This window comes from Hyperolius riggenbachi, chromosome 8 (genome assembly GCF_040937935.1).
Source record: "Hyperolius riggenbachi isolate aHypRig1 chromosome 8, aHypRig1.pri, whole genome shotgun sequence".
NCBI lineage: Eukaryota > Metazoa > Chordata > Amphibia > Anura > Hyperoliidae > Hyperolius > Hyperolius riggenbachi.
Genome location: NC_090653.1, coordinates 216,805,316 through 216,828,704, shown reverse-complemented (window position 1 = coordinate 216,828,704; position 23,389 = coordinate 216,805,316). Strand labels below are relative to the sequence as shown.

General features: G+C 43.3%; 1 protein-coding gene across 2 annotated transcripts in view; it reads right to left on the bottom strand.

The window, feature by feature from the left end:
- LOC137528451 (keratin, type I cytoskeletal 18-B-like) overlaps nucleotides 1–23,389 on the bottom strand; it is a 98,921-nt gene that overhangs the window by 26,522 nt on the left and 49,010 nt on the right. For both annotated transcript variants that reach the window (XM_068249745.1, XM_068249746.1), the window contains exons 3-6: nucleotides 10,671–10,753; nucleotides 8,270–8,426; nucleotides 5,622–5,786; nucleotides 12–137 (exon numbers count right to left, since the gene is read on the bottom strand). In XM_068249745.1, the coding sequence (XP_068105846.1) occupies nucleotides 12–137; nucleotides 5,622–5,786; nucleotides 8,270–8,426; nucleotides 10,671–10,753 (531 nt within the window). The remainder of the gene's footprint in view (nucleotides 1–11; nucleotides 138–5,621; nucleotides 5,787–8,269; nucleotides 8,427–10,670; nucleotides 10,754–23,389) is intronic.

The window sequence follows — 23,389 nt, the reverse complement described above, 5'->3', positions numbered from 1 at the left end:
TGTATTCTTACCTGGTTTCCTGCGGTGTCCAATTCCAGCTGTAGACTGTGTAACACAGATTTTTTCTCCCTGAGTTCATCTTGTGTCCTTCGGACATCTTCATCTTCCTTTGCCAGTTGTAATGACACATCCTCATACTAAAAAACAAATGATATTGTTGAATTTAGTTAATACTGTTAACATTCAGAAACAACAGTTGCAGATCAGTCATAAAATTATGATTTCTTACAAGAAATTGATTCTGCTGATCATGTGGGTAAAGGTGCATACACACGCACTACTGCCGGCAACGACGGGTCTGCCGGCCCCTCCCATTTGGCGAACGTTCAGCCGACAGTAGCACGTGTGTACGCGCTGCGGACCTGTCGTTGCTGGTGGTAGTGCGTGTGTACGCACCTTAAGTCTATTTCTTGCAGACAGAGAACTCTGTCAGGCTCCCCAGAGCTATGATAGGATAAGCTGTGTGTCCTGGGAAAAGGTGAAGAGGTGAAGTGCTGATGATGCTTATCACGACACATCAGGAAGGCTGGCTCCAACAAACACACAAATTGACACATATACAGGACTGTACAACTCCCATTATCCTGCTGCTATCCTGTATCCAGGCTTTGTATTGAGCGTGACTTGCTGGTGTCATGTGGGCTGCTGCTATGGCTTATATTCGGGGAGGGCTTACATTCGTGGATGTCTTATATTTCAAGCATGCTAGGAATTCCTGCTAGGGCTTAATCTCAGGGGATGTCTTAAATTAGGGGAAACACTGTAGTTATTTAGGTTGAAAAAAAAAGACGTTAAACCAGAAAATAAAGTACAACACTAACCTACACCCTCACATATCCCTGTTGATCCAGAGAAGGATGAAAATTCCTTACAAGGTATGGTCTAATTAGCCCCAACAGGGGAAATAATTCCTTCCCCACTCCAGATGGCAATCAAATAAAATCTTTGGATCAACACCACTGGGAATGACCTACTAATTTTAGCCTTGAATGTCTTTCAACACAAGAAAAGCATCTAAGCCCTCCTCAAAGGCAGATATAAAATATGCCATAACTACTTTCTGTGGCAATACATTCCACATTTAACCTCCCTGGCGGTTTGTTAAAACTTGCCAGGGGGCAGCAAATACCTTTTTTAAATTTTTTTTTTTTCATGTAGCGAGACAATGTCATGATAGCCGCTGCTGAGCGGCATCCCCCCAGCCCCTCCGATCGCCTTTGGCGACGGGGCGGGATGACGTCACCGACGTCATCTACGTTGTGACGTCAAAGGGGCACTGATTAGCCAGGCAGCGCACGGGGTCTGGGGGGGGGGGGGGCGGCTGCGGCGACGGGTATAGCGGCGAATCGGCGGGTAGCGGCAGCGATCGGAGGTTAACTATGGGAGGCTGCTTCTCTTGCCTCCCATCTATGTGGACTGCGTAATGGGAGTCCGCTGTGACCAGGAGTTTAAAGATTCCACCTGTAGAATGTGCTTTTGGCTGTTGCAATGCATGCTGGGAGCTGTAGTTTGTAGATGCGAGTACATCTCCCGACATGCATAGGGACAGCTGGAAGCATGCTCCATGCGTGGAATCTTTGAACTCCAAATAATCGCTCTGGACTCTCATGTCACACTCCACATGGATGGAAGGGCTAGAGGACAGCCCCCCATAAGCAATGGTGCTTCCCTCAACGGCACACTGCGTTACAAACCTCCCTCATGGGGAGAATTAAACAAAAAAAAGTCCAGAGTCCAGTACACTTTAACACACACACACACACACACACACACACAAACACACACACACACACACACACACACACACAAACACACAGGATTCAGTGCAAGTTCACACACACACACACACACACTCCAGTACAAAGTAGCACACAAACGCGCGCACACACACAGGATACAGCGCAAGTTAACACACATGCTCCAGTACAAAGTAACACAAACACACAGGATCCAGTGCAAAGTTAACACACACACACCACACACACAGAGGATTCAGTACAAAGTAACACACACACACCACACACAGGACTCAGTACAAAGTAACACACACATAGGCCTAGTGCACACCGAGCGGTTTTTGGAGCGATCCGCCGGCCGCATCCGCCTGGAAAAACGCTTGGCTAATGTATTGCAATGGGATGGTGCACACCAGCGGTTTGAGGTTTTTGCAAAGCCGCAAACGCGCCTCCTGCTGCGCGTTTGCGGTTTTCGGAAGCGTTTCGTCCTCAATGTAAAGTATAGGAAAAACGCAAACCGCTCTGAAAAACGCTACTTCAGAGCGGTTTGCCAGGCATTTTTGTTACAGAAGCTGTTCAGTAACAGCTTTTACTGTAACAATATGTGTAATCTGCTACACAAAAACGCACCCAAAACCACTAGGTATGTTTAGAAAACCTCTCTAAACATACCTAGAATCGCTCTGAAATCAGCTCCCAAAACCGCTAGCGTATTGCGGATGTGCTAGCGGTTTTGGTGTGCACTGGGCCATACACACTGTACACACACACACACACACACACCACTCAATCCAGTGCAAAGTTAAGACACACAGCAGACACACAAGATTCAGTGCAAGATCACACACACGCGATCCAGTACAAAGTAATACACATGCACACACTCTAAAACACCCTCCCCTCCCCAACAACTACAGGGAAAAGCAAAGTACTTCACCACAGTCCACAGATCTGCTCTTTCCGCATGAAGGTCCAGGAAGAAGGCGGCAGCGGCATCAGGAAACACTCGCCCGACACGGCAGATTGACAAGCCCGTTGGCTGCAGTAAATGTGCCACCGAGTCTCCTATACTAGTAGTGTATAAATGTACATGTGTGCATTTATACATTACCTGTCCTGTGTCGCGGTGCTGTCTGTCTTCTGAATCCGCCACTTTTTATTAGCCTCGTACATGCTGCCGGCGTGGCGTGCGTGTGCTGTGCGCTTCCAGCGTATATGGGGCTAATAAAGTGCTGTGGATTTGGAAGACGGAAGGGCATCGCAACACAGGACAGGTAATGTATAAATGCACATATACATGCACATTTATACACTGCCAGAACAGCGCTGTGGGTTTCGTCAAGTTCATTGTTCCTCCCAATATCGCTTGCTTTTACCGCCGTGCATCCTATCTATCATGTCTTCCCTACATCTTGCAGCATGTCCGACTGATTCATGCAGGGCCGGCCCGCTCATGAAAATTTTTTTTTTGCCTCAGGCGACAAAAAGTCTAGGGCCGGCCCTGGATTCATGTGACTAATTTTGGCACAAAATTGGTCAAATCATTGCTTGGGCATGCAGTTGGAGGCACCGATTTTCATCTGATCCGATTATAATAAGTGAATTGGATGGTCAATTGGACGCCAAGTCGCTTGATGTATGGTCACCTTAACTGTAAAGAACCCTTTTCTAAATAAATGGCTAAAACTTTTTTCCTCCATGCACAGGTCTTTGCACAAGCCTAGGCACTGAAAGCTTATCTGCCAAGCTTTTATATTGCCCTCTGATGTATTTATACATTTTAATTAGATCTCCTCTAAGGCATATTTTCCAGGGCTGTGGAGTCACTACAAAAATCACTTGATGCCGACTCCTCAGTTTATGATTCCACTGACTCCTCGACTCCGACTCCTCTAATTTGCCTATTACAATTTTGTTGATTGAGAGTATGTAACAATTCATCACTGCCAAAGCTTAGGAATTTTAAAGCTATAATGAGCTGGCTTCTGCTTTTGGGAACAAAAAGATCCTGATCAGGAAGCTAACATTCTACCTTGTCAGCCATCCCGGCCAACGTGAATGCCCCAGTATGTCTCTGCATAATAAGATTCACCAGAGCCCCACATCCGGGTTCCAGTGCGTAGTTCTGCCACCTTGCAGAAAAAGGCCTCTACTTTTTCTGTATCTGATATGTATGATATAGAGAGTGGAGCTATACACTGGAACCCAGCTGATCAGGGTTCCAGTGAATTTTATTAAACAGACAGTGTGTTGGGGCATTCTAAGTTTTAAGCATTTGTGTACCTCTGTGTTTTTATGCACTATAACTAAACTTAGAATATTGCTGTTAGGTGTAGCGTAGGTACTCTGCAGGAGAATGAGGGGATTCTTCCTCTATTACATATTCTTCATGCATGATCTGATGCAGGTTCACAGGTGATAGACAACACCTCTGAATTCAATGTGCAAAATATTTTTTAGTGGATTCACAACAGCTCTGCAGGGAGTATATATGTAGAGTATAGTACTACCATGTAACTTAATTTGCAATCACCAACCCCAAATTTAACAACATATCAACATATATTTGCATACGACATTTGCATAAACCTGCATCAACGCAGAATTATTTGCATCACATTGACCATTCCTACTAGTGACACAACTACATATCAACAAGAAAACAAGAGAGAACACCGAGAGCCCAATATAGTGCAGTATGTACTGGACTGATGTGGGTAATGAGAGGCAAGTATGTAAAGTTATACTCACATACATAGGTTACCACTAAGGCAACCACTGTAGATGTAGGTGGGGATATTAGACCTGTCCCCGCTCAGGATTAAGAATTCGCTATCTGTAGATCTGGAAACAAGGGGTTGACACCCTTCCACCAGGGGTGGACTTGAACAATGTGTAAATGAACAGAGGCGCCAAAAGGATAAAAGTAGCTAAAACTTAAGCAGAAAAAAGGGCTGGCAGTGGTGGACTAACCTCCTCCAAGCAGACACAAAAACAGGTTGATATTATATCAACAAGCAATTGTATTTATATATACACTCCAAAGGGGCAAAGCAACGCGTTTCACTGGTGTGGCCCGGCTTCATCAGGCAATATGGGATGGAACATACAGCAACAAGGGTCTATGACTCAGCCTAGCGTTTATGACTCAGCCTTGCGTTTATGAAATCTCATCAGTTACACAACATGTTTTGCGTCACTCAGAAACATGTTGTGTCACTGCTGAGATTTGATAAATGCAACTATAAAAGCCTACTGCGTGCCTCCTTCTTATCCATACACTTCTTGCCTAATATATTCCACCTTGTGGCAAGTGCTATTATAACAAGTTAGTCCATGTTATTCACACCACCTGTCAGTGTTTTTTATGTTGTTGCTTATTGGTGTATTGTTCATTGACTACGTTCAGTGTTTTTTGTTGGAATTTTTTTTAAATACACTATAAAATGGACCAAGCTAAGTGTGTGATCGATCGTAAGTACTCTGTTAGGGGTCTTACATTGTAAGCATTAATGTAAGCAATAAAGTGCGACCGATCAGAGCCTTCCGAGAGGACCTGAAATATGTGCGAGGACGGTTATTTTCTTGTAGGCTTGAATGGTGGTTGCAGATTGTTGCCACCCACCTTTGTGAGCTCTTACATTTTTCTATCATATACCAACTCTATACGATATATACGATACTGCACCATTGGGCTCCTGGTCTTTCTCACATAGATACTTGGAGGTGATTTTGACTACCAAGAATCATACCAGTCTGATCTAGCATAATAGCCTTTATGAATTAAAGACAACAAATCTTTTCAGATATCATCATCCATTTAAAGTAACTTACCTTATAGTTCACTAGTCTAATGAATGTAAAAATGTTGTTCTGTAAATGTACCTGTGCCTGAAATAGAGCATCTGCATCCTCCTTGTTTTTCTTTATGATGTCTTCGTACTGTGAACGAATTTCAGATAAAATAGACTGCAGATCGGGCCCCTGGACAGCATCCACAGCAACTTCCACCTTTCCACGAGCCAATGATTTTTCCACAGCTGCAAGATCCTGTATAAGTACATTTTTTTACATTAGCATACTTAAATCTTACGCCACCCTGAACATTAAAATGCCTCTGTGTATGTACCTTCCTTGGCTTGAGTAAGTGAACAATTGTGAGCAGTAAAGTGAACAAGTGAGCAGTAAACCAATACTCTATATTAACAGTATTCATCATGAGACTTTGTGGCAGATTAACCTCTTTGGGACCAAGGACGTTACAGTTACGTCCTCTGTGTAGCTGCCTGCTGCTGACAGGACATAACTGTAACGTCCTTGAAGTCCCGCTGCGATCGCATACACCCAAGAGGGAAGATTAGGCTGTCATGTGACAGCTGACATCTCCCCTCACTGATCAGGAGCCATGGTGATCGGCTCCTGATCACGTGATCACTATGTTCCCCGATGATCATAGTGATCACTGAAGCAGCGGTGGCAGCAGAAGGAAGGAAGAGGACCGGGACTCCCTTTCCTGAAGTTCCTCCAGCGATTGTCGCTTCCCCTCTACTCTGCCCGGGCATCCAGCTTTGCACTGGCTTGATGACATCATCAAACTGGGACCCAGAACTTAGCAGCAGTGCACGGCTGGTTGCCAGGCAGAGTGGAGGCGGGGAGAGTTGCTCGTCGCTGGAGCTGAATAATGCCCGCTGCCTATATTGGGGACACCTATCTATACTGTGGACACTCATGTCTAGCTATCCATACTGGGGATACCTATGGCTGGCTATCTAAATGGGGGACCTATACATTTTTCAAACTGCTCTGGTCCTTTAGGGGGGGTTTAGATGTTGGTCCTCAAGTGGATAATCAATACAGGTAACGAGAAAATGTGGAGCAGTTGCACAGAGCAACCAATCGGAATCTTTCTTTAACTCAGTAGTTGAAGGCTGATTGGTTGCTCTGTATATGTGTTCCATTTTTGCTCTTCATAAATGTGCCAATTTTTTTTTGTCTTCATTTAAACCCAGCGTGACATAAAAAACATAAAAATCCAGTTTAATCCAAGGACATAAAGTGCACCAAGACATATGAAAATAACATACCATAATCAAGTTTTATTAGAGGGCGTATCATAAAGAAAAAAATAATAACTGTATATTTAAAAACAAAACATGAAATAGATAGAGATCCCTACTGGAAACAATTTACCCTCATCAGAGTCTTAAATAATCATGGTATTAATATAAGTGTATATTTATTCCGTGGGGAGTGGGGGGGGATTACTTCTCCAGCTTTTAGACATTTTAATCATTTATTAATTTTATTATTTTTTTTCTTTAGGGTAGGCTTCTTAAGCAGGAAACACACTAGCTAGCTGCATTTGTGCGTGTTTTGCCACGGACGCCAAAACGCGCATGATTCCACATTCTATTGAAGTCAATAGCCTCGCTCAGGAAATTCTTGACGTGACCGGTCTTTTGTGTTGTGCATTTGTGATTTTCTATGCGTTTCTAAATTGCAAAGTGTTCTGCCTTCCCCCCCTGATTTTTAAATTGCAGGTTATGCTGCCACAAACAAAAAATCACGGAACGATCACGGCAAAACGTTCATGGAAAACGTGATCACAAAAGCTGATGAAAACCTGGGAATTGCATGGGAAAATGGCTCTGCAAGGGTGATCCCTCCCTTAAAACGTTGCTGTTAGTTTCCTCATCAGTGTTGGTGGATGCTGTAATGAACAAGAAATGCATTGGTCTACATCATTATTGACAGGTATATGTTAAGATATAATTCCCCAGGCAGCAAAGATGAAACCACTCAACCGAGAACACTGGGTGAATTTAGCAGTTTAACCAATGCAGTCCTGTAGCATTATAAATAGCCGGTCACCTGATAACCTGTGAACCCCAGTTTCCTAGCAAACACTAATGAATTTCATTGGACAGAAGAGTGGCAGGGAACACACTACATGCATTTTTGCGCGTTTTGCCGCGAACGGCAAAACGCGCACGATTTTAGAGGCTATTGAAATTAATAGCCTAGGGCAGGAAACGCTGTACCGCATGCGTTTGTGCGCGTTTTTTTCCGCGTTTTTTCCGCGTTTTCTAAACGCACAGTTTTCTGCTTTTTCCCGCACGTTGCATGGCAGTACATGCCATGCAAACGCATAAACGCGGAAACACACACGGAAAAGCGCACGCGTTAGACGCGACCGCAAAACCCGACGGAATCCTGGGAAACGCAGGGGAAAACGGCCCTGCAAGTGTGACCCCTGCCTCAGAGTTTGCTGGTTTACTGGCTTCTTATAAACCCAGAGACTAGATTGCTAGGTAACAACCTTCAAAATAACATTGGAAAGACGCAGGTCTTTAGCATCATGAATACAGAGAATCATTACTTAGATGAGGCTCAAAGCCACAACAATAAGCTGTTTATCAAGAAACATTTCAGCTTTCAAGTCTGCACCACTTCATTAGTCAAAAAATATGTCAAAAGGTTCCACAGCTGGTTAATTATTGTGCGGCCTATTGAAAGTTACTCATTAATGGTACCTTCTTATGGTCAGCCTTTAAAGTCAACAGCTCATTCTGTAGGTCGTCTAAATCGGCTCTCAGACTATCATTAATGGCTTCATTGCTTTCCTTTGATTTTCTCAGAGAATTCATGTCCCTTTCCACAGATTGACGCAGCACAGATTCTGTGCTCCACCTAAAGGAAAAAAAACAACATGTTTTCATCCAGTGTGCAGGTAGACTGCATAGCAGTGCAGATTATCATTAGTTCAAGGCATACTCATTGGGGATTATCTGAGGAATTTATTTTATGAAAGCAACTCTGCTTACATGATTGCCTGCATAACTCAATGTTGCTTTTCACATATTAATTCTCTTAAGAGAGGCTTAGCTTCATTATTAGTGCTATCACTATATAGCATATAATGCAAACAATATGAGTGAGGATTAGGGATATTGTCCTCATATTTAATCATATATATTTTTTAAATCTAATTTTAGAGAGGTTAGGGCTAATGTAATTCTAAATGTAACCTGTAAAAATGGAATTAGCATGGTCTTCTGAGGGTACTGGTGCCTTTAAGATTAGTCTGTGCCTGTGCAGTGTAAAATCTCACTAGGTCCGCTTCCGGGACCCCCTGCCTCCTCCCTGTGTGGCACCAGACACTTGTGTGACGTCACACATGGCCCCTGTGGTACATGTTCGGTGCAATGGCAGACATGAGGGTAATAGCGAAGGAGGCTGGTGGTAGCAGCAGCAAGACAGGTGAGATCTTACATCACATTGGCACCAGGGAGAGATCTGTCTCTTGGTTGATCTGCCCATGCATCGCTAGATGTGTGGTCGCTTTAACACTCGCAATACCAAAAAATAGAAAGGGGGCCTTCTCTTTCACATCTGAGCAGACACAATAGGCTTGATTCACAAAGCGGCGCTAACAGTTAGCACCCTGGTGAAAAGCCCCTTATCACGCCTAAACTCAGTTTAGGCGTGATAAGTTTAGGCATGATAAGTTTAGGCATGATAAGTTTAGGCGTGATAAGTTTAAGAACCAACTAGGATAGCACCGCAGTGCACAGCTGATCAAAAGTTTTGCACTAGCAAAGTCTGGTGCACTTCGCATAGAGTTTAATGGCACTGCTTTTCGCGCGATCTAAACTTATCTAAACTTATCACGCCTAAACTGGCTTTTGACCAGCGTGGTGCAATGGTTATCCCACCTAAAGTATTTTAGGCGTGCTGACTTTGTGAATCGAGCCGATTGGGACATGGCCAATGGATTGGTGGTGAAGATGAGGGGGGTCACAGACCTGCAAGACAACCCTGGAGCAATAACATTGTATTTTCAGGCTTTTTTTCTTTTAACCGAGTGACATTTTCGTTCAATTTAACTAGATTACTTTTTTGGTCAGCAGTGGTTTATGTGTCTGCAGAGGAAGGAAGGGAGAAGATGCGTACGTTAAAAAGGGGCGCTGGGAAAAAAGGGCGCCGGGTTTTTAACGATAAGCATGGATAACGTTTAAAAATGTATTGTACTATATTTTGTTTAAAATTAATGTTTTTTAAAGTTATAAATCATTAAATAATGTGCATTAAATCGGCAATTGTAAAAACGTTAATCTTTCGTTTAAATACTGAAACGTATAATAACGTAAAAAAAAAAAAAAATTACTAAGTAACCCTCCCTGTACCTACCCCTAACCCCTAGACCCCCCTGTTGATGCCTAAACCTAAGACCCCCCCTGTTGGTGCCTAAGTAACCCTCCCTGTACCTACCCCTAACCCCTAGACCCCCCTGTTAGTGCCTAAACCTAAGACCCCCCTGTTGGTGCCTAAACCTAAGACCCCCCTGTTGGTGCCTAAACCTAAGACCCCCCTGTTGGTGCCTAAACCTAAGACCCCCCTGTTGGTGCCTAAACCTAAGACCCCCCTGTTGGTGCCTAAACCTAAGACCCCCCCTGTTGATGCCTAAACCTAAGACCCCCCTGTTGGTGCCTAAACCTAAGACCCCCCTGTTGGTTTTTTCGTTTAAAAATAATGTAAAAAAAAAAAAGTACTGTTTTTCGTTTAAAAATAATGTTTGAAAAAAATATTGTACTGTTTTTCGTTTAAAAATAATATTTAAAAATGTATAAATCATTAAATAATGTGTAATCATGAGAAGCAGTAATAAAACATTAAGTCTCCGGGCGCCGCTTTTAAAACGTTATTTTTCACCGGCGCCCTTTTTTCCTATCGGGCGCCCATTAAACGATATTTATTATAGGAGTGAATGGCGGCGCCCGATTTGTCCACTAGCCTCAGGCGCCCGAATTTACTGTTTCCGGAGAAGATTGTTCTGTCCTTATCACCTGCACCAAGAGTTCAGCATTCTGCAGATGAGGTTTAAGTGCATTTTATGGATATTTTATGGATCCATTTTTTACCTCGGATACTCACTTTTCCTGGAAGTCATCAGAAGCCAGTTTGGTGTTATCAATAGCCAACAGTAGCCTTGTGTTCTCAGTTACTGTATCTGCAATCTAGAAAATCAATACACAGTAGACATATTAATTACGGACCAAAATAACATCCCAACTACCGAGACATATCAGAGGATGACAATAAACTATTAGAGTATAATCTTACCATTATAGCAATGGCAATAGATGCACCCAAGTACAGGGTCTAACAATGACTCCCTGTGAAAACTGCACAGGAACAGGTTTGTTTTTTTGTGTTGTTTTGTTTCAGATCTTCAACCAGAAGTGCTACTGTTAATATAAATACAGTCGCCTGAACAGTTGACAGTGGTGGGTTCACTGCCTGTCTGCTGCTCCAGTGTAACAGCCTTTAGTTTGTGGGATGCTGATAGGTATACAGCCGGCATTGGTCGGTTTAAACACTGGCTTAGACTATCTGGAACAGCACACCTAATACTCTCTCCTGCATTGGCTGCATAACTTGGTTTTCAATGGAGTTTCAGTGCCAGTCCCTTCATTCGCTTAACCCTAACAAATCACCTTAAGGTTAATCACTTAAAGAGACACTGAAGTCTCTTAAAAATCCTGTTTTAATTACAAAATCCTGTTTATCATGGCAGCTTGGGTTTAGGTAGGGCTGACATGATAATCAGGATTTTGTAATAAAAACAGGATTTTTAAGAGACTTCAGAGTCTCTTTAAGGACGAGAGCAATTTTCACTTATCAGCGCTTCTCCCATTCATTCCCCAATAACTTTATTACGTCTTATAACACCTAAATGATCGATATATTGTTTTTTTCAGGACAAAATAGGCTTCAAATGTGTGATAATTTTGTTTAGTAATTACCTTATATTCTATGCATTTTAAAGGGAAAATGAGTGAAAAAATTGAAAAAACACACTATTTCTCCATTTACAGCAATTATAGCTTTACAATTAACAGTGCCAACTATAAGTTAAACCCACAAATTTTATTTGTTTATCCATCCTGGTTATCACAACATTTACATTATGTTCCTAGTACAATGTGTGGTGACAATATTGTATTTGGAAAATAAAGGTGTCTTTTTTCTGTTTTTTGTTTCTTGCTTTCTCATTGTACACTATCAATGATTACAAGACCTTATTTGCAAAATGATAGTAATATACCCCCATGACATACATATTTAAAAAGCCAGGTTCCTAAAACAATATATGTTTTTTTTTTTTACATTCTGTTGCTTTGTTTTCATTTTACAAGTCTTTTATTTTGTTACAGAATATGCAAACATTTAATTTCTTTTGATTCAGTTTGTGACTAAAAAAAAGAGTATACAATACATAGGCCTCAACCCCAAAACTCTTTAAACGCTATCATGGTTAAAATGATACCATATATGTCTCTTGTTGTTTTGCTAAAACTTTCCCAAGTTTGATCATAATTTTGAAAATGACTTTTTTATGTTTTATTGAGTTTGTCCCTACCTATTTTTTATGTGATGTGGGTCCAAGCTTTAAAACATACCAAAATGTATTCTACAACTTGTCACAGTTGAATTGATACCACGTGCCTCATTTAATAACAAAATGGTGGTGCACTCTCCACAACTACACTGGACAAATATATTCATCCAGTTGTCTTTAAGTGGTTAAATACTGTTTCTGATGCCCAAAGATACCCATCTAGCGACTTACCTGCCGATCGACCATCCGATTCAATAATTATTAATGAAAATCGGTGCCAACAAGTGCATGCCGGATTGACGATGCAACCAATCTCAGGGCGAGCATGCCGATCGGACATGCTGCATGTTGGGGCCGTCGTAGTCAATTGGGTGTGCGGCAGTAATGGCAAGAGATATCGGGACGAGTAATAAACGCGGGGCAACCCCTGGCACTGTTCCCCCATGTATAAATGTACATGTGTGCAATTATACATTACCTGTCCTGTGTCATGGTGCCCATCCATTTTTCGAATCCGCCACTCTTCCATTAGCCCTATACACAGCACTGATGCAGAGCACATGTCGTGTGTGTTGTGGGGATGTATAGGGCTAATGGAAGAGTGGCAGATTTGGAAGACGGGTTGGCACCGCGACACAGGACAGGTAATGTATAAATGTACACATATACATTTATACACTAGGAGAACAGTGGTGTTACAGTGGATGCAGGGGACTTGGACGATTCCCAAGAGATTTCATGCTGAAATCGATCGGGAATCAGCCTGTATTGATTGGGCAGCCGACAGATCTCTCTCTAATCAGATTTAATCGGAGAGAGATTTGTCTCTTGGTCAAATCTGCCCATCCTTGCTAGATGTATGGCTACCTAAAAGGTGCCCATACATCTAGCGATTTTGCTGTATTATCGACTATTTGATTCAATAATTTTATCGAATCGAGAGAGAATCAAGTGTGTTCCAGTATGCCCAATCGATGAAAAGTGGCTGATATCATGTTGAATTGACTAGCTTAGTCGATCGAGTAGGATGCAAGATATTGGTCAATTGCAGAGGAATTGGCTACTGTTTACGTATCATTCGATCGACTTTTTGCATTCAGATTATGGAGACACAACATCGTTCAGATGGATTAGTGAGGGTGAATTGCATGAGATATCGTTTATAGTGTGTGGGTCACTAGCTGATCGACTTTTGATCAACCCACAACACATCCGTCACTCGCCAACCTTTGTAACCTTTAAACACTCTCTAAAAACCTTAGGCCACTTCCCTTTGTCCTAAGACCAAATTGCACTCCTACTAGGTATCTTAAAACACACTGCCTTTATATATTTTATCGTATACTACCCCTCCTCTTGTTTCCTTCCATTCCCTTTAGATTGTAAGCTCGCAAGGGCAGGGCTCTCTCCCCCTTTTGTGTCTTGGAAATCATTATACATTTTATTCATCATGTTACTTTTATCACTGTCATTACCAATTCTATTTTTGTATTCTGTGTTATTTTTTGTATTTTGTCACTAATTATGTATCTTGTATATTAGTGTACACCATTGTCTGCATTATTATGCACCCCATGTTTGTTTCTTACTTTGTACAGCACCACCGAATATGTTGGCGCTTTATAAATCAATAATAATAATAATAATAATTATACTGAAGTCAATTCCCCAATAAAGTCGTTCGCTTTGTCAATAGAATCAGAATCGCTACATGTATCTTAAAGTGGATCTGAGATGAACTTTTACTCATTGCATAATTGTGTTCCTTTCCTATGGTTTATAGGGCATTCCTCAAGCCAAATACTTTGTTTTTGTTTTAATACTCTAATTCCCTATAAACGAAATAAGCCCCACCCACAGTTTTCAGAGAGCCTTGGCAGTAGCAATGTCTCATGGGAGCTCAGTCTGGGCAGGAGGAGGGGGAGGTGTTACTAGCCAGAGATTTCAGAGGCAGAGGGGCGGAGGGAGGAGGAGGGGGGATTAGGTTTTTTTCAGTCTGAGTGCTGATTGTGGAGATAAGCCTGCCTCTGTGTAATGTTTACAAACAACATGGCTGCTGTCATTGTATCACAGGGAGAAATAAACATATTCTAATAAAGCAGTATGCAGACAGATTTGCTGTTTAAACCATCTAAACCAGGGGTCTCAAACTCGCGGCCCGCGGGCCATTTGCGGCCCTCGATACAATATTTTGTGGCCCCAGGGCCCCAGAGCTTGTAGGGGCCCCCAGTGGCTACAAGAGGAAAACATTTTTTTTCAAATCGGCCTTATAGTTTTTGAGAAAATCGATTTTAAAGTTGCAAAGGAAAAAAATACACATTTAAAAACCCGCCGACTTTAATGGTTTATAGCAAATCCACCTTAAATGCTAGAAACCCTACATTTGCAGGATATGTTAAGGAGATCATTAGGAATAAGAGGAAAAAACAATTTTTCAAAAAGACCTTATAGTTTTTGAGAAAATCGATTTTAAAGTTTCAAAGGAAAATAGTATACTTTTAAATGCGGTAAATGTCACTTTTAGTAGCAAGCCTAACAGTAGTGTCATTTTACATGTATCAAAAGAAAGAGCAATACATTTCCTGACAGGGTTTCCAGGGGGTCCATACGCAGCCGCAGCGCTTTGGCCAGGGATCGCTATACAGCCGCAATATGGCTGTATGAAGATTCCTGGCATTTTTTCCTATTTTCCCCCCAAAAAATTTTATGTTTAGAGTGTGGGAATTTTTTTTTTGAATTATGTGGGGTCAGCTGAAGCTGAAAGCTCTGCCCCTTCCAGGAAATGCCGGCGGATTGCCCCCCGGGGCGATTTGGGGGCTCTGCAGCCCTCGTTTTGCGGCGGGGACACGTGAAATCCCTTATGCGGCCCAGCCTCATCCTGACTTTGCCTCCTGCGGCCCCCGGGTAAATTGAGTTTGAGACCCCTGATCTAAACTGTACATAAGATATATAGACAAGTTACTTGTTATAGTTAGTTTTTCATCTCGGATCCGCTTTAACCTTACCTACCTATCTGACCTTTACTCTTTGCAGTTGGATTTCTAATGACTATGCAATATTTTAGTCTACTGTGGCTTAATTTCTAGCAGTGTTCATAATCCTCTGTAAACTTAGATAAAATCTCCTTTTAGAGGAGCTGACTGTTTGCTTTCTCACCTTAGCAACTAAAGAATGATGACTTTCCATTTGTATTTAAAAGATAAAGAAAAGAAAGGTTTCTGTTAAATATTTGCCTCCAGACCCGAGTATTGCTCTGCTGTATTGTTAGTTTTTTACTTCAGGTGTTTAATGACATCACTACAGCTAAAACAGACCTAGTTAAGCCAAGACCGGAAGAATAAACAGTGGTTACCTTTGTGGTAAGGGAATACCAAAGAACAAATGGAGCACAGAGAATTGTTAGCCTACTGCAGTTGATAAACTGATTAAAGTGGATCTAAGATAAACTTTTACTCATTGCATAATTGTGTTCCTTTCATATAGTTTATGGGGCATTCCTCAAGCCAAATACTTTTTTGTTTTTGTTTCAATACTCTAATTCCCTATAAACTAAACAAGCCTCGTCCACAGCTTTTCAGAGTGCCTTGGCATTTTCAGACAGTAGCAAGGGCTTTCAGGAGCTCAGTCTGGGCAGGAGGAGGGGGAGGGGTTACTAGCCATTGATTTCAGAGGCAGAGGGGAGAAGGAGAGGAAACTGAATTTACACACAGGCAAGCTGATATCATCTCCAGCCCTTAGCCTCTGAAAATGTCACAAACAGAACATGGCTGCCCTCATTGTATCACAAGAATAAATAATCAAACTTTTGCAGCTAGATATGCTGTGTAAACTATCTAAACTTTAGATAAGATATATAGACAAGTTACTTGTTATAGTTAGTTTTTCATCTTAGATCCACTTTAAGGCCTCTTTTCCACGAGCAGTTGAACTGTGTGCTCAGTAAACAGTTATCAGGTAGTCGTGAGCAGTTATGAGAGTTTTAGAGGCATTTCACTGCCTATCAACTGCCTGTGGAAAAGAGTCCTAACTTTGCAGTGTACTTCAGTTTATGCAAATGCTACTAATTAATAACCTGAAGTCATCATACTTTAATGCCTAGTTTACAGTGCTCAGTTGCATTGCAGAATAATTCTGCATGTCAACTCACCGCTAATATAGTTTTATGGACCTGTTCACATCACTGCATTGTAACTGATCGTGTTATTCTAAGTCATTGCATGCAGACTTAGTAGTAAAGTCTATGGCCAGTCTCCATTGCAGTTCACACTCATAACACATTATAACTCGTGCAGGGACGGATCTAGGGGGGGGGCAAGCGGGTATCTTGCCCCAGGCGCAGTTTGTTGAATTCTTAAAAAGGCGGCAAAATGAATGGCAGTTTAGGCGCCAAAACCTTACCTTTAGGCGCCAAAACCTGACCTTGCCCCAGGCGCAACTTGATCTTGATCCGTCCCTGAACGCGTGCATTAGGTAACTTGCAATAACAACAGAGAAATAGAGTGCCCATTATAGTGTAGTATTTTCGTCCAATATGGTAGAAAGAAAACAATATAAGATATATTCACAAAGGTAGGTTGCTGGCAAGCAACCACTGTCACGTCGTTAGGTGAACTTGACCCGTCCCCTCAAGGTAGATTAAAATGTCGCTCTCTGTAGGCAGGAAGAATGGGAGTAGACCCTTTCATCAAAGGTGGACTAGTGATACTTGTTGGCGCCAAAAGGATAAAACAATGTTCAAATTAAAAATAGGGGAAGAGGTACTCACCTCCCCATAGAAGATTCCACAACATAAACATTTCAAAAATATTCTTTAATAACGTACTCCAATAATTGCAGGGGGTTTTGTGGAACACAGCCCACTTCCTCAGGCAGTGGAACAGGAGCAGCTGATTCATTTTCTAAGCGTGTGTGTGGCCGGAGGCTGTGTCCCACAAAACGCAATTATTGTAGTACATTATTAAAGAATATTTTTGAAAGGTTTATTTTGTGGAATCTTATATGAGGAGGTGAGCACCTCTCCCTCAATTTTTATTTCGAACATTGTTGATGCCTCTGTGTTTCTGATTCAATTATGTAACTGACCACTGTTAACCTAGCCTAAGTCCTATAATAAACTAAGAAATTAGGCCTCTTGCTGGAAGCAACTCTGCGCACTCAGCGCCTGACACGGACGCAGCCCATGGACGCAGATTCCAGGGCTTTTATTAGGTAGGATGCAGTGTTATTAAAGAAGACATAGTAAACATGGGAGGCTGAAGGCATCAGCTTCTTTTGTGCACCAATCAGGGAATTTGTTATTACTCAGCACGAGCAGTGCAGAGGTATCCGTCGCATTTAGTTACATTTGATTGTGGCCACATTTAGATGCGACGTGGTGCATTTTTTTGCTGCCGGTTAACCGCACTGCGTGTCAGATGCTGACACGTGCGGAGCTACAAATGCTGCTATTCAGCTGTATTAAACTGCAGCTAGCAGGCACTCATTGACCGGCAGATGGGATGCTGTACGGCCCAACAAGTGTTCAGTTCAGCTTCTCAAAGATGCCTTATTCAGGTCCAGTCATAAGCAGTAGTCACTACTGTAAGAACTTAGGTGCTAGATTCTTGCAGTATATAACCCTGATTTGCATTAAAGAGCCACTGTTTTAGTATGGAGACTGGCTATGCAGAGTATCTCTTTAAATTACATTTCTAGTAACAACATTGAAGGGTTTTGGTAACAGTTGATCATATTTCACAAAGGGTACAGAACAATTTATCAGGTCTAGGTATAGACATTCAGTCTAGGGAGGTATAAACAGTTCCTAAGACAACAGAAACATGGTCAGCAAGACCCGTTAACAGGGGCGTTCCTAGGGTCCTTGGAGATCAGTGGCACCTGGGGGCACTAGGTGGGGGCTATGTGCGGCAAAAAAATGGGCGTGGTCATGCAGTGAGTGGGCATGGCCATGGGTGGGGCCAATCGTACATTAGATTAGGACAGTGGTGGCGAACTTTTTGGAGGCCCAAACTGCAACCCACAAGTCACTTATCTATCGCAAAGTGGCAACAGCAATTTAAACTAAATACTATACAAACGTTTTAACACATACATGAACATTATGGAAAATCCAAGTTGAAAAACTGAAAAGATAAACAATTTCATCCATCCTTCTCCTGAAAAAATATATTCATTTTTTTAGAACCTCCCAGTTTTATTTTCTGTTTTAAAAAGCTAAAAAAGTAGCTTTAATGCTATTGTCTCATATGATGATGATTCATTTTTTTCCAATAGTCTCGCAGTTAGCAATCATGTGACCCTCAACAAGACAAATTCAGCAATCATGAGGCCCCTATCAAGACAAATTCAGAAATCATGAGGCCCCCAACAAGACAAATTCAGCAATCATGAGGCCCCCAACAAGACAAAGTCAGCAAGCGTGAGGCCCCCAACAAGACAAATTTAGCAATCATGAGGCCCCCAACAAATCATGAGGCACCCAACAAGACAAATTCAGCAACCTTGAGGCCCTCAACAAGACAAATTCAGCAATCATGAGGCCCCCAACAAGACAAATTCAGCAGTCATGAGGCACATAAATAGACAGCATTTCACATAAATAGGCAGAATGCCCCCTTAATATGGTAGACACCTCTCACCTGGCTTCTGAATTCTCCTCTACTGGCTGCTGTACCTGACAATACTGTTTTTGGCTGGATTGGGGATGATGTGTGAGCTGAAAGGCCTGGAAGTGATGCTGTGGCCTGGCTGGCGGTGATGCTGTGGCCGATGTTGTGGCTGGGTTGGCTGGCAGTGATGCTGGTCTGTGCTTGGCTGGTTGAAGAAAATGCTGGCTTGACTGGTGGTGATGCTGTGGCCTTTTTGATAGTGATTCTGGGCTGGTTGGCTGGTGGTGATGCTGGGCTGGCTGGCTTGGATAGTTTAGGTAGCGACAGGTGCCCCCTAGTTAAGGTAGCGCCAAGAGTACCCCAGTTTAGGTAGTGACAGGAGCCCCCCAGTTCAGTTAGTGACAGGAGCCCCCCAGTGTAGGCAGTGACAGGCACCCCCCAGTTAGGCAGTGTCAGGGACCCCCCAATTAGGCAGTGAGTGACAGGGACCCCCAGTTGGGTAGTGAGTGACAGCAGGGACCCCCGTTAGGTAGTGAGTGACAGCAGGGACCCCAGTTAAATAGTGAGTGACAGCAGGGACCCCCAGTTAAATAGTGAGTGACAGCAGGGACCCCCAGTTAAATAGTGAGTGACAGCAGGGACCCCGTTAGGTAGTGAGTGACAGCAGGGACCCCTGTTTAGATAGTGAGTGACAGCAGGGACCCCCGTTTAGATAGTGAGTGACAGCAGGGACCCCCGTTAGGTAGTGAGTGACAGCAGAGACCCCGTTAGGTAGTGAGTGACAGCAGGGACCCCCGTTAGTTAGTGAGTGACAGCAGGGACCCCCGTTAGGTAGTGAGTGATAGCAGGGACCCCATTTAGATAGTGAGTGACAGCAGGGACCCCCGTTTAGATAGTGAGTGACAGCAGGGACCCCCGTTTAGATAGTGAGTGACAGCAGGGACCCCCGTTAGGTAGTGAGTGACAGCAGGGACCCCCGTTAGGTAGTGAGTGAGTAACAGGGACCCCTGTTTAGATAGTGAGTGACAGCAGGGACCCCCGTTAGGTAGTGAGTGACAGCAGGGACCCCTGTTTAGATAGTGAGTGACAGCAGGGACCCCCGTTTAGATAGTGAGTGACAGCAGGGACCCCCGTTAGGTAGTGAGTGACAGCAGAGACCCCGTTAGGTAGTGAGTGACAGCAGGGACCCCCGTTAGTTAGTGAGTGACAGCAGGGATCCCCGTTAGGTAGTGAGTGATAGCAGGGACCCCATTTAGATAGTGAGTGACAGCAGGGACCCCCGTTTAGATAGTGAGTGACAGCAGGGACCCCCGTTTAGATAGTGAGTGACAGCAGGGACCCCCGTTAGGTAGTGAGTGACAGCAGGGACCCCCGTTAGGTAGTGAGTGAGTAACAGGGACCCCCGTTAGGTAGTGAGTGGCAGGCGCGCTCCCCACCCCACCTACCTTGCCGCTTCAGACCTCAGTATCAGCGGGCGACCCGACCAGATACAGCGGGCGCCGGGCACAAATATGCGGAAGTGATGTCACTTCCGCATATCAGCGGTGTCCGCTAGGTCCTAGAGCCCGCTCTATCTGGTCGCCCGGCGCTGATCGAGGTCTGAATGGCAGCGCAGCGGGGACAGCAGGGCAGAGCGGGGCAGCGGCGGCCGGGAGATCCGTGGCACCCCAGGACAGATTGGGGGCACGGGCCCCCCCAAAATAGGGCTAGCGACGCCCCTGCCCGTTAACATATTCACCGGGGGACATATTACCTCATTTTCATGGTAGCAAGGGAGGAAAATCCATATTTGGCTCTGACCATAGTGCGCAGATGCGAATAGCTATCTGTACGTCATACATAACATGCTCTTATCAGTCAATTGCAGGCCCAGCATGCGATGTGTGACTGGTCCACCCCTGCCGGGTGATGTCAAAGCTAACTCTTTAGAGGCTGGTATATAAAGCCAAACCTTACCTGAGCTGCAGGGCTCACTTCTAATCACTTGTAACTACCTTAACTTCCTGCTACTTCCTCTGTCTGCTTCACTTCAATTGTATCTTTGTATATATGCTACGGCCTAAGGGTGAGGTAATAGAGACTGTTCTTAAGGTGAACTTGAGCCATTCGCTAGGATTTTTCAAGATGCCATGAAACGCTTAAGATGAAGTTCATATTCCTGCTTTGCTGAGTCATCCTTAAAGAGATATGACTGCATTTCTGCTGTATACTATCTTGTCAAATAAACTTCTTAAAGGAAACCAGAGATAAACGGTATTAAAAGATTTATACATACCTGGGGCTTCCTCCAGCCCTATCCGCACAGATTGCTCCCATGCCGCCGTCCTCAGTCTTCTTGGTCTTCTGTACCGGGTCTCGTAACTTCGGCCAGCCGCTGCCAGTCTGCGCAAGCGCAGTGCGATCTCTCTGTCTCTCTCTGGCAGAGAGAAACTTAAAAGTTTGAAGATGTCTGTGATTTCCCTCGGTGCCTGCTGCTGTTGTGGCGAATGTCAAGTTATCGCACTTCCTGTAATATGGTGCCGAACGAAGGTGGTAACTAAGGTGGTAACCCATAGCAATCACAGATCACATTTCTACAACTACAATTATTTGAGTGGATCTTTATATGTATGGGATGAATTAAAATTGTGGAACTCCTCATTAGAATGTAAATCAATATGGAATGTACTTAGACTTTCCAAATCAGTTTGTTGGCCGTTCACTAAAATTGGGTGTCCAGTGTCCACTTTACCGATTCATAAATTACATTCACAGGAAAAAAGCAGTTGGCCAGAACAACCAATCAAGTTTCACACTTTGAACTAAACAAGGATTCTGACAGGTTGATCTGTATAACTGCTTAAAGGGAAGGTCCGAGCACTTAAAAAAAATCCACTTACCTGGGGCTTCCTCCAGCCCCCTGCATCCGTCCTGTGCAGCTCCGGTGGTTCCTGGTCCCCTCCGGTGGAAATGCCGACCTCGCCAGGTCGGCTTCCGGGTCAACTTCTCCGGCGCTCCAGCTTGCGGCTCACAGGTCGCGCCGACATCATCCAGACTGTACTGCGCAGGCGCAGAACTACTGTCCACTGCACCTACTGTCCACCAGCAGTAAGCGGAGCTGCGGCGAGGGCACATGACAGCTGGAAGGGGCTGGAGGAAGCCCCAGGTAAGTAGATCTTTTTTTATTTTCAATGAGCTCGGATGTGTCCTTTAACTTATGCTCCAATATTTTCAGCACTTGCCTTTCTAAATCAACCCCTTCAAGTTAAGGCCCATACGGATGCCCCATTACAGTTGTTCAGAATGATCAGTACTGATCTCTAAAGGTGGCTATACACCAAACAATTCAAAGATCCAATTTTAAACCAATTTGATAAATATGATCAGTTTTTCCGAAAACTCCAAAGGTTTCTTTCATTCATTCAAGAAATGTGATTGAATTGTTTTTATTCGATAAAAGAAGATCAGGAGTATTGGATTTTTCTGATCAATTTATATGAAAATTGAATAGTGTTTGGTAGGTTGACAATTTCTTGATGTACAAACCCAAGCATTTGAAAACCCATGAGTTTTCAATCATTTTAATCATAATTGAGGAAAAAAATGTAACGTGTGTGTGGTACATAGGTCAGATTTTTTAAATGTTACAGTCAGCCAGAAAAATTTATTGCAATTCTTGAATTAAAAATATATTTAAAAAATGGTATGGTGTGAGGCTACAACTTTTTTTTTTTAAAGAGTATCTGTAGCGATAAAAACATCCCCTGGGGATACTTACCTGGGGAGGGGGAAGCCTCTGTATCCTAATGAGGCTCTCCCTGTCCTTTTCACCCTCCGGGATCCAGCGCTGAAAATACAGCTGACAAGCCTGTCGCTGTGGCACTGACGCCTGCAATATTTACCTTCCTGCACAAAAGAGCGGACCCGATCAGGCTTGGCTACGTTCGCCCATTGGAAGGCTGCTACTGCACCTGTGTTGGAGCCGGGAAGGTAAATATTTATATCGCCGCTGTTCGGGGGCTGCCGGCACTGGATCTCGGAGGGTGAAGAGGACAGGGAAAGCCACATTAGGATCCAGAGTCTTCCCCCTCCCTAGGTAAGTCTCACCCAGGGTTTTTTTTTCATACAGATTTTCTTAAACTTTCTTTTTGTATTTTATCATTTGTTAGGTGCTGATAAGTTATTTTGTTGGTAATTATCTCCTCGGAGAACATTCTTGAGAAACAGTAATTGAATAGGGGCCTAGGTTTTCATCCCAGACAATTACCTCTAATCACATACATCTAGCACGTGTAGCTTTATCTCCTACTACTGCATATAATACCCTTTGATGAGAACCCCTCACTGGCCCATTATACACTATAAAAAGGGAATCTGAAGTGAAAATTAACTTATGAGATTATGAATTGTATGTGTAGTACAGCTAAGAAATAGCACATTAGTAGCATAGATATGTCTCATATTCTTTCCAGTACATAAATGATTAAGAAACTTCAGTTGTTATCTATGCAGACGAGCTTCTCTGAGCTCTCTGACCAAGTTTGGTCGGAAACAGTAAATTCGGGCGCCTGAGGCTAGTGGACAAATCGGGCGCCGCCATTCACTCCTATAATAAATATCGTTTAATGGGCGCCCGATAGGAAAAAAGGGCGCCGGTGAAAAAT